General features: G+C 34.3%; 1 protein-coding gene across 1 annotated transcript; it reads left to right on the top strand.

Moving 5' to 3' along the window:
- Positions 1–3384: 3384 nt before the first annotated feature.
- Positions 3385–8166, top strand: LOC121251827. The gene is made up of 4 exons (XM_041151203.1): positions 3385–3683; positions 5387–6434; positions 6536–7756; positions 7836–8166. Exons 2-4 carry the CDS (start codon positions 5397–5399, stop codon positions 7863–7865), a joined length of 2289 nt encoding a protein of 762 aa, XP_041007137.1. The 5' UTR covers positions 3385–3683; positions 5387–5396; the 3' UTR covers positions 7866–8166.
- Positions 8167–12540: the final 4374 nt, after the last annotated feature.

Here is a 12540-nt window from a genome sequence, read left to right on the forward strand (position 1 = left end):
ATAATTAGCATCAATCAAGGGTTTCATGCATGAGAGATTTAGGACATTTCCAAATAAAAAAGGTGATTTGCTATAATGATTGTAATTACAGTGCCCTTACAATCATCATCACCAAATCTTTTGAATTTGAAAACTTGAATTCTTGCGGTGAAAAGCAATTTTTTGACTGATTGATACTTCAATCTCGGGGATGGTAATTATTAGGGTTCATCATTCATGTTTTCTCTGACTTCGATGTATTAGCTAGATCTCTTACAAGAGAGTTTTGTAGAATTTCGGTGTACTTAAAATAAACAGTCAGGAATAATAGAATTTGAAAACTTAGATTTACAAATGAATGTCCGGGATGCTTCATCTATATTGTTCTTATACGTTACTTGACATTGTAAGATAAACAATTCAGGTCGAACTTATACGAGTTTTGATCAAGGGTGTAAATCGAGTCGAGCAGAATTTATACAAATTTTACTTGTTTAATATTATTCAAAATTATATTAATGTTAACGAACATCTCATTTATTAAATGAACCGAGTATACATGAATTAAGTTTAAACTATTTACGAACTGTTCTGTTCATTTGCAAACCTAAGTATAATCACGAGGTATTCAAATTTTGCACATTTTCTTCTAAAATGAATAGAGTTGACCATTAGAAAATAATGGTAGACGTTTCCATGTACCTATTAGCATTTTTCTTAATTAATAGAAGATGCACATTGTATTTTATGATCATTAATAAAGGACTACTTTGACTAACAAACTATATGTTATCGAATGCCCTTTCTTATTTAGTATGGATAAAAAATAATTTTCATAATTGATTTTTCATTAAAAATTTCAAAAATGAAAATAAATCAGAAAAAAAAAAACCATCACAATTCGGTACAAGTAGCACCATCCAATCATTAATCGTTCATGTAGCCATTCTATTCTTTAAACTGTCATTTTCTAAAAATAATAAATTAATTTTTTCACAATTGTTCTTATTTATTTATTTTTTTAAAATGAGTATGTTATAAATATATTTATAATTACTCTTTGTCAATAAGTATAAAAAATTTTGTTATGTATCAGTTACTATTTATTATTATATTAATTGTTGTATAAAAGATTTTATTATATATCAATCACTGTTTATTGTTCACATCCACACCTTACACGTGTCTTATTGTTGTATGAAATGTGATGTAATATGTTATATAGAGTATGAAGTGTGAAGTAATAAATAATGATTGATAAGAAGAATTATATAAATTTAAATAGTATAGATGATGTTACGTCTATCACTTCTAACTCTTGCTAAGAACTACCATCGGGCATAATTAATCTTTTTTTTAATTTTTTTTACATGTATTTTTTAATATTTTTATAAATATATTTTTATAAATATTATAATATTATTAAAAATATTTATTTAATTATTAAGTTAAAACAAATAAAAAATAAAAATTCCAATCAATGTCAGAGTATCATTTTCCAAATAGTATTACTTTGTCTTGGGAAAAGGAGTATGCTGCCACGTGCCTGAGCTGCTGTCACTTGTATGACAGCTATTAAAAAGGATTGAAATTTATGAAGAGCTTGAGTGGATTAGGTTGTAGATTGATTGCTATATCATACACTTCACCAAAAGAAAAGTACAATCGGTAAGGTAGTAAAAGATGATACCGTTTGATTTAAAATGTTTTGTTAGAATTTGAATAAAATATATTATAATATAAATTTTAATATTATTATTATTTTAAAATTTTAAAAAATTAAATTATTTATTATATTTTTATATGAAAATTTGAGAAAATTTTAATAATTATATAAGATGAGATGAAATAAATTTATATATTCAAACCGGGCTGTATATTTGTTTAAATAGTAAAATGAGATGAGTTGAATAAAATATTATTTTTATTTTAACAATTAAAAAAATTAAATTATTTATTATATTTTATATAAAAATTAAAAAAAATTATAATAATAAAATGATATCAATATATTTTATTTTACAAAGGAATCCATTTTTTTTCTATTGAACTCATTCTAAGAGCATTAGTAATAGACTAGCCAAATGTCAATACAAATCTAAACTTTAGCTAGATATAAGAAAAAGACTCCACATTGGATTAGCCAATAGTCCAAAGTTTAAGACTTGATGAATAGTAAATCTTAAGTCCTCTCTAAACATGGCTAGCTACTATTCACAATGGAAAGTAATATTTAATTATTTTATCACTTCCATCTCTCTTTGAATGGTAAAACATGCATGGCATGTACATTATTTCTACTGATTGATAGAGTAGACATATTATTTTTACAAAATATGAAGATCTAAGAAATATATAAATTGTATTTGCAAAAAAAAAAAAATAAAAAAAATAAAAAATATTATATTATATTATTATTTTAACTTTATAATAGTTAGTCCAATATGAATTCACCTAATCAAAAATTGATATTATAACCAAAAGTTAAGATTCTAGTCAAACTTTAAACTCGACCATTACTAATGCTCTTACAAAGGAATCCATTCTTTTCCCAGTAGACTCATTCTTTAGTCTGGCAGGCTGGTATTCACGCACTTCATCAACTTGAGGAGAAAAATTATTTATTTTATTTTTTGAAAAAAGGTTTCGTTATCCCTCTTTTAAAAAAGAAATATACGCATGCATTCTATGATATCGATCCTTTTATTTATTTATGTATTTATTCAGAGTTGAGACGTTGATGCTTTACTTGTTAAAATTGTCACTTTCTGAATTATTTTTCCTTATCTATCTTATTCTATGTTGTTTTTCCTATGGCCGTATGCTTGGCTCTCAGTGTTCCCATTTATTTATCTAAATGTATTTATAAGTCTCTGTCAAATGATATCACTTATCGTGGGATTCTCTAACAGTTATTTAAAAGAAATAGTAAAATTATAAATATTTTTTTTAATCTACTTGGTTTTCTAAATAGCTTCTTTCTTTCTTTTTTTATTTTTTCTTAAAGAAGAAGAGAAGAACTAAATAGACATGTGTCTTAGAAGTACAATGTCGGCACATGTGCCTTAACATTGAGGAGTAAAAACAAAAGAACATGAGAAATGCTTGATTCACATAACAGAAATAGAAAAATCTGTAGAATCTGATATGGATTGATGTGGTAGGTTTGGTTATAATTTTATTTTATTTTATTTTAAAATAGATATAATGTATGAAATTAAGTTGTATATAATTTATAAATTTTATTTAATATAAATTTAACAAATCTAAAAAAAAAAACATTATCACTTGAAAGGAGACATGGACAGCTTCTCATGTATGCTAACATCATCAATAATGAAATTGGTAGGGTGGAGATGGGGACGGGGTTGCTGACTTCAAAATCTTTCACACACCAATTCACATTATAATGATGCACGTAATGTGACTGAGACTACTCTCTTTTCCTGGTTTTTTTCTGAAACAAAAAGCTTCCTCTCACATGATCCCAAGCAAATTGCAGATAAATAAATTAAAAAGGGCGGGTAAGCTCAAGCTCAAGCTCAAGCTCAAGCTCAAGCTCTACTCTGCAACCACAGTTCATAAAAACATGCGTACTTCAAACTAGTTTATCCTCTCTCTCTCTCTCTCTGAGTTTTAGAGCTCTCTTTTGCTCTTTCCAAGAACCAGGCCCCTTGGTTTCTGGGTTCGGCTGTTTCTCACAGGTTCTCTCTCTCTCTCTGTGTGAGAGTGTGTGTGTTTGTGCGCGGAGCATATCTCTCTCTGCCCGTAATGTTTCTTTGGCTCAATTGCTCGTGATGGATGATTATGTATAAATGAATAATGATTGTTCTTTAAGTTACACAAAAAGAAAGAATGCTTTCAAAGAATATCGTTAAGTTGCTTTCTCGGGGATGAGGAGTTTGAGTGTGATGTTTGATGTGTTCTTAAACATAAACATTTTCTTCATTGTATTCGCTCAAATAAAGCATTTGCTTTTTTTTTTTTTTTTTTTTTTTTGGTACCAAGAAAAAAAAAACTTCTTTTTCCTTTTTAATTTGGGTTTGATGAGATTGTATTGTGGGAAAAATTGGGTGTAGTAGTATAGAGGATTCTGATGTAATCGCTGTTAGTGTTCATTTGGGATTGAAGAATTTGAGTTGTTTTAGCGTTTTCTTTGCTTAACTTTTATTTCTTCTTTTAATTGTCAATTGTTATTGATTTTTCGTAGGTAGAGAGTAATCAGCAATGCTGCTCATTTGGTCAAATCTTACCAATACGTTTTGGTTGCTTATAAAGGATAAGAATTCGAGTGCAAATTGAACCCCAACCGTATGGGTTATTCATTTTTTTTTTTTCTTCAGGTCCATAAACATGTGAATCTCACCTCACTAAAATGAACTCTATTAGTCTTCAAATCTCTGTTGTTTTGGGCTTTTTTTTTTTAACTCTAATGATGAAAAATCGGTTTTAGGTTAATTGATTTCCATTTCCTTATTCGTGAAACAGGGCTTGAAGTATCTAGATAACTTCAGGGCATGTTTGGTTAGTAAAAACTTTGAGAATTTCCCTGAACTCCTGAAACAAAATTTAGATGTGTTTTGTATTGGGTGTTCTGAAAGTGGGTAAGAAAATGAAAAGTTGTTTGGATACAATTTATGTGTGAATTGTTCTTTTAGTTTTTTGGATTTTTGTAAGGTTGTTTTGGCTTTTGTGTTTTTTTATGGAAACCTAGATAATGATTAGACGAATAAGATTTTTGAGAAATATCATTTTCTTGGTTGTTTAAAGATGTTTAGATTGAACTTGAAAATAAGTGAAAACTAAACATAGCCTTAGCCTCTGATTTTGAGATCAAAGAAACCACTAATCTCGAACTTAATAACCAATTGTCCCGTTAGTGTTCGAATCTGATCGTGTCTGTACAAGGAGTATGGGGCTTACCTCTGTTAGTTTTCTTGAGATGGAAACTTCATTTTCATCGGAAACAGTGAAATTACTGAAAAAGTACTTAAAAGTACTTGTGAGTGTCTGGGAAAGAAAATCCCTGTAGAAAAAATTGTTAAGCTAGATGCTTATCACTCACCGTAACTTTGAAGTTTAAGTTAAGCTAGATGCTTAAAAAAATTTTAAACCATCCTGGTTATATTATGTTTATTTAACTCATTAATGTCCAGTCAAGATTTACACACTCCTGTATCGGCAAGAGAGAAATGAATTTTAATGTTTATGGCATAAACTTTATGCTAGTCTTAGTTTCTGTGTAACACTAGTATAGACTGCATTACGGTTTGTTTATTTATTTATATGACACTGGATAGAACTGGGATTTGTAGTATTTCATATGTTATTTCTTCCATGGTTTGCCCCTTGTTCCTTAATCTTGCTCAGTCTGACTGCAGTTAGATCTGATGCTGATTTTTTGCAGAAACTAATAGATGAATCTCAAGAATCTAATGGAAGACAAACAACTAGATTTTTATCAGCCACTTTTATCCGTGAGGAGAGTCCCATTAGCAGCGGCCTCCATACAAGCTGAAAACAAAAGGGTTACTGATAATTCATTACCTAAAATACCTCCCCTTCCTGTTTACAAGTCAGATCTGAAATCGGGTCCAGTGAGTAACCCAGGAACTGTTCCTTTTGTCTGGGAGCAAACACCAGGGAGACCAAAGGATGAAAGGAAAGCACAAAATGTTGCTCTTGAATGGCCTCATGTAACTCCAAGGCTTCCACCTGGGAGGGTTCCAAAGGTCAAACAGCAAGATTCAGATAAAAGTTCTAAACCTACAAGTATTACTCAGTGCAAAACAGAAAACTTCCTTCCCAGGTCTCAACACGTTTCATTTATGGATAAAAATGTGACTAACTATGAGAGCTGCAATGAGAAGATGGAGTTTGAGGGTTTTGGTTCAGAGGATGGTGACGAGGCCTATTTCGACGCCCTTGACACAATTTCTATGACAGAATCTTTTTTTATGAACTGCAGCACTAGTGGGTTGAGTAGCTTGGATGGTCCAGATGTTAAGCCATCTGGAACCTTCTCAATGGATCCACAAACTCGGGATATCATGATTGGTCGTTTCTTACCTGCAGCAAAGGCAATGGCTTCTGAAACACCCCAACATGCTACTTGGAAGCAACCTATTATACGAGAGCAACTGAGACATTTAGAGAAGGGAGCAGCTGGGGATAAACATGATCCACTTAATCAGTCCATGCAAAATGTTGTGACATGCCAATCCCATAACATAGATGTGGAAGAAAATGAAGATGAAGCTGATGGTTTTGACGGATCTGAAATTTCATCATCTAGAATTTGTGGCTTATTTCCTAGGTTTTGCCTAAAAAATTCCTTTTGCCTTATAAATCCTACACCAGGGATGAGCATGCAGAGAGGGGTACCCATTTCTACGGTCCATAGTTTGAGAGCAAAATCTTCATATTCTGGTTCTTTCAGTGAGTCGGATAAACAGGTATTTAGATCATCCCTATCTACTTGTTTTCTTTCCTGCTGTGTTATTATTGTCATGTCTAAAGTCATTGTCGAATATTATTACCTACTTTATTTCCATAGCGTGCTAGGAATGCTGCACCTGAGCAAAGATCACTGAATGGACACCAATCAGCGGAGCTGCACAAAGATAAGACTCAGGTGAGAATTGAATCCAACCAAACTGCTCATAAAAAAGATTGTGGGAAACCAGATGAATCACCTCAGAACAGGCGTTTGCATGGTAATGGCATATTGACCTGCCAGAATGAATCTTCCCAGTCTCTCCATGAAGAAGAAGTTCTTGGTTTTTCTGGAAAAGATGTGAATTCCAGGGTGAGTGGGTCAGATTTTCACAGAAAAGGCCACAAAACTTTTCGAGAATTATTGGCCAATGAGGACACCAAATGGGAATCAGGCTCTACGAGTCCCATGGTTGAGAAAACACTCTATATTGATTCTGTACATACAGTAAAATCTCGAAAGTCAAATTCAAGTTCTTCAGATATGCAGGGGTCAATTGATTACAGAGGGGACGGTTTTGGGATTACTGTAAAATGTAGCGAATTGGAGAAAAGGCCTTCTGTAGATTCTTCACTTGAAGATTTCAAGTACTCGAGTGTTGTGGATGAAAACACAAAAGTGCAACCAGTAAGTTCAGTGTCTGTTGATACTTGTTTTCTGTCTTCTTCTGCCAGATCCAATCCTGACTTGCAAATGGAAATGAGGAATGATTCCAAACAGTCTCTGGATCTTATTCAGGATTCTAGTACATTGATGAGCTCAAAACCAATTGATACCAAGAAGATTCATTTCGAAACCCAGCAGCCTGTTAAATTAGGCGATCCAAAAGGTTCTCATGGCCTTACTCAGGATTCTGTTGGATTGACAAGTTTGAAAGTCGTTAACAATAGGAGTATTGGTTTAGAAATCCGGCATGATAAGAAATCTTGCACTCAAGTTAATGCTAGCTTTGTACAAGATTCTATCACAATTGCAAGCTCAAAAGTGGGTGGGAAAAATAATTTCGAAAGCCGGGGGCCTATGAGTCTTGGTGATCAAGAAAGTTCTCATAGCAGCTATCCATACCTTCCTCTTGGCTTACCTTCACCAAAATCTCCATCTGAGTCTTGGCTAAAGCGTACTCTTCCCGTCATTTCCTCGAGAAATGTACCTTCAAGATCTTCACTTGCCATGCTCATTAATACTAGAAATCAAGCTTCCAAGTCAACCTCTCTTGAATCCAACTGGGAAACACGCGTTAAATCTTCCTACACACACCATGGCCATCTGAGGTATTCTGAGGTAATCTCGTAATCTTTGCATTCATTATTTTTGTGTATTGATATGGGTTATGCTATGCTTACTTGACTATATTTACCAGGAACTACTGACACCTATACCGGAAGCTTAGAAGTTTGGAAGCTGCCTTGTCTGAAATCCACCACTCCTGCATTTGATTGGAATGGGTTCCTATAATGGTGTTAAAGATGATCAAATTTATTCTTTTCCAGGTCATTTAGTTTCCACTTTTCCCAAGGTGTTCCCCTTTTTGATTCCTATACTGAAACTGTAAATCAACATCCCAATTTCTTCCTGTATTAAGAAACTTCAACTTGTTATTCTGCTGTAAATTCATAAATTGTTTAACTTTAAAACGAAGTCTATTCCTGTAAAGTTCTTTATATGTAAAGGAAATTAAAGGGCTGTATATATATATATATATATATATATATATATATATCAAGTAATAAAAGGAGATTGGTGCTTGTTTGAGCCAACTACGCTATCCATCATGTATGTCTCATTTTTCAACTAATGATTGTTCCTATAGAAGAGATTGAAATTTATTACAGGGCCGTAAATGGCTGAAGCTTTCGGATCAATACTGTAAATACAAGAGTTTGGCTAGAATTAGGTGACCAAGTGGATAGAGTTTATCCTATCATTATATTTGTATTTTTTGATGAATGTAAAATAATTATTGACTTTATCTATAACAACATTAAGTTTATCTAGAAGTCTTAGAGATTGTTTAGATAAGTCAGTTATGTGAAAATTGAGTTCATAAGGATATGTATAAATCCATAACCAAAGATTGAACTAAAATCAGAAGCTACAGTGAAGAATTATCGTGAAATGTCAGTAACCCATCATGAGACATTCTCGCGATAGACTTGATCTGTTAGCAGAGTCCTACCTCAACTGGGACTCTTTCCAGACTTCATAATAAAAGTGATTCGATTTAATAACTCTCTAAGGAGTTTCAGCCAGAAATTATTGAGAGTATATTATGTGTGCTTGAGAGTGAAAATTCACTTAAAAATTTTCATCTTACTTTTCGTCTCTCCTTGAGTGTGATCGTGCTCCACGTTCGGAGGATTGTTGATTGGATTTTAGCCACTAGAGTTCCAGTAGATAAGGTAATATTTGAATATCGCTAGAGATTCTGGCTACTATTGCGGTAGAAGATAAACGAGTTGTTTGTCTGGTCAATTGAGAGGTCAATACAAAGGTTTTGTAATTAAGAACTTATTTGTAATATGATTTTCAAATAATAAAATTATTTTTTTTGGATTTGGTTGTCCCGTAGGGTTTTACCTTTGAGAAGTTCTTCAAAGGGTTTTCCTTCGTAACCAATTGTTGTCTTATGCAAGTTTATTTATTTACTTCAAGTATTTTGATTGTTTAAATAACCACAAAATTGTGAATTAACCAAATTGTTCAAGTAAATTGCAACACAATTTTGTGCATATACAAGAGTACATTGGGAATTTCAAATACTCTTGAGAGTAATAATTTTCGGTGATGGAGTCCATTTGAAATCATTTATACCTTGGGTGGTTGTCCATTGTTCCCTCTTTTTGGGAGTAGTGCCAACTCTTTGATTGGGTTTTTTTTTTTTTTTGAGTAACTCATTTCCATTCAATCAAACCAAAGGGATACAACGAGGAGATCCTCCAATGTTACAATGTGATCATAATTGGAAAGAGCATCTTTTGCTAACAAGTGAGCTATAGAGTTGTCATTTCTCCTTACATGAGAAACATCTCACTTAGCAAAGTTTTCTAAGAGCTGTTTTGCTTCACATACAAACATATTTGCACTATTACAGCCTTCTTTGTCCCTTCTAAGATTGTTGATGAGTTGTAGGGAATGCCCTTCAATAATTACTTGTGTTAGACCAAGCTCCAGTCCAAACTGTACTGTTTTAAGAGCTCCAAAAGCCTCGGCTAGCAATGGATTAGAGAAGAGATGTTTCTTAGTCCTCGTGGTTGCAATGATTTTGCCTGTACTGTCCCTAACTGCCACTCACACTCCTATGATACCTTTAGCCTTGTTAATTGCACTGTCCCAGTTCATCTTGAGCCAATTTGATGGAGGAGCTTGCCAAACCTCAACTGAAATACAGACGCCGCCACTGAAACTACAACCCTGATTGGATGCCTCCTCGTTTAGTACATCCAAGATGCTTCCTGCCTCTTGCACAATAACCTTCGGGTGAGTAAAAACACCTTTAAAAACTAGGTTGTTCCTTCTCCACCATATCTTACTGGCCACCACAACAAACTCTTGAATGATCTTGCTTTCCATGGTTTGAAATAAGGCTTCGAGGAGTTGTAGCATAGACATGTATGGTAAATAGCATTTCTGTAACCTTTTAGAACATTGACTCCACATATCCTTGGCTGACTCACACCCCCATATAGCATGAATTGAGTCTTCTTCCTCCAAATTGCATATAGGGCAGAGGGGGTGTTCTACTACTTTCTTCTTGAAGAGATTAGATTGGGTTGGAAGGGCCTCTAGGTAGGATCTCTAAAGGAAAACTTTAACTCCAAGTTGCACTTTTAACTGTCATAGTTGCTGCCAAAAAACTTTGAGGGAAGAGCTACTTGAAGCTTGACTAGAAACAGGAAGGCTTCTCTCAATTTCCTTGGGGTAGGCGCTTCAAATTGAAAATTCACCATCTTTTGTGCCTTGCCAAACAAGTCTATCTCTACTATTGAGGTAGATTATGGGGGTTTTAATTATGGACTCAGCTTCTCTGTGATTGAAAATCTGCTGCACCAATGCATATTTCCACTGCTTATTGATAGGATCAATTAGAGTTGAAACTGTTGCATTATTCTCCAACACACTAACAATACTCTGGGCCTTGCTAGAATTAGGAGAGGATATCCATTTGTCGTTCCAAACCTGAACATGATGACCATTTCCTATCCTTCAATAGTATCCTGCCTCTACTAAAGGCCTAGCTGCTAAGAAGCTTCTCCAGATATAAGAGGGTTTCGAGCCTAATTTTGCCTCTTGAAAAGTGGAACTTGGATAATACTTTGCCTTCATCACCTGAGTAGCAAGGGACTCAGAATGTTGGATCAGTCTCCAACATTGTTTGGCCAACATTGCTTTATTAAAAGCTTCAAAGTCCCTCAAACCCATGCCCCCTTCGGATTTAGCCTTGCCCATATTTTTCCATGATATCCAATGGATCTTGTGTTCACTGCCTTGCTGCCCCCATCAAAAGTTGTTGATGACCCTCTTCATGTCTTTGAGCATGGAATTAGGGAGTTTAAAAATAGACATTGTGTAGGTAGGAAGAGCTTGGATAACAGCTTTGATAAAGATCTCCTTCCCCGCTTGAGACAGCATTTTGACTCAATGATTACTAACTCTTGATCTAATTTTATCCAATATTCCTTTAAAAGTCTTGGCTTTATTCCTTCCCACCACTGAGGGCAGTCCCAAGTATTTCTCATATGACATGCCATTCCTCACCCTAGCAATAGATAGGACGTACTGTTGTGTGGCCCTTGCTGTGTTCTTGCCGAATATGATAGAAGTTTTCTCCAAATTAAGCCTTTGACCCGAGGTTGATTCATAGGCTTTTAAGAACCCAAAAAGTCTGCCCCATTCAATGGCATTAGCTTTGCAAAAAAGAAGGCAATCGTCAGTAAAAAAGAGATGGGAAATTCTAAGCCTGTCTTTTGCAATAAGGACCCCATGGATCAGTCCCTCCCTTTCAGCTTTACTGATCAGACTACTAAGTGCCTGAGCACATATGATGAAATATAAAGTGAAAGGGGGTCGTCTTATCTAATCCCTCTACTTGGGTGGAAAGATTGTAGAGGGGTTCCATTAACTAGGATAGCATATGATACTATCTCAATGCATTTTATCACTAACTCTATCCATTAATTGCAAAAAACCATTTTGATTAGCACAGCTCTGATGAAGCTCCATTCTAGTCTATCATAGGCTTTGCTCATTACTAATTTCAATGTTATGTAACCCTCCTTTCCTATCATTTTAGCCTTCATAGTATGCAAAGCTTCAAAGGCCACTATCACATTATTAGAAATGAGTCTATTAGGAACAAAGGCAGACTGTGAGTTAGAAATGATAAGAGGCAATACATTCTTAAGTCTATTAGCCACTACTTTAGAAATGAGCTTATACATGACATTGCATAGAAATATGGGTCTAAATTCTGTGACTGTAGTGGGGTTCTTTTTCTTGGGGATTAAGGAGATGAAGGTGTCATTAACAGCAATGAGACTACCATTCGAATTCAATACCTGTAATATAGCTTCACAAACTTGTTTACCAATGAGGGGCCAATATTTCTGATAAAAGGCTGTTGGGAAGCCATCTGGGCCAGGAGAGCTGAGGCCCTCCATTTGAAAAAGAGCCTCTTCAATCTCTTGTTGGGTGTAAGGTCTTGTGAGAGTAGCATTCTGTGCTTCTGTTACTCGAGACTCCATTGCAGCCAAGCATTCAGAGATGTTATCTAGTGAGGAGGTGGTGAAAAGTTCTTTGTAGTAGCTTTGCAAGAGGGAACTAATACCCTCTTTGGATTGCACCTCCTGCCCATCTTCATCCACTAGCATCTTTATTAAATTATTTTTCCTTCTGAGAGAAGCACATTGGTGGAAAAATTTAGTGTTTCTATCATTCTCTCTCAGCCACCTCTACTTAGCTCTCTGCTGCCATCTAAGATTATCTTCCTCTAGTAGTTTGTAGATAGCCTTCTAAGCCTGCTTGATTTGTTCATTCAGGTGGCCTTTGTTCGTTCAGGTGGCCTTCTT

The sequence above is a fragment of the Juglans microcarpa x Juglans regia genome, chromosome 2S (genome assembly GCF_004785595.1).
Source record: "Juglans microcarpa x Juglans regia isolate MS1-56 chromosome 2S, Jm3101_v1.0, whole genome shotgun sequence".
In the NCBI taxonomy this organism is placed as follows: domain Eukaryota; kingdom Viridiplantae; phylum Streptophyta; class Magnoliopsida; order Fagales; family Juglandaceae; genus Juglans; species Juglans microcarpa x Juglans regia.

What these genes read in the sequence shown, in the direction of transcription:
- LOC121251827 (XM_041151203.1), top strand. Translation starts at nt 5,397, where the DNA reads ATGAATCTCAAGAATCTAATGGAAGACAAACAACTAGATTTTTATCAG. An exon ending in TCAGTGAGTCGGATAAACAG is followed by an intron (nt 6,435 to 6,535) that starts GTATTTAGATCA and finishes TTATTTCCATAG; the next exon opens with CGTGCTAGGAATGCTGCACC. An exon ending in GCCATCTGAGGTATTCTGAG is followed by an intron (nt 7,757 to 7,835) that starts GTAATCTCGTAA and finishes TATATTTACCAG; the next exon opens with GAACTACTGACACCTATACC.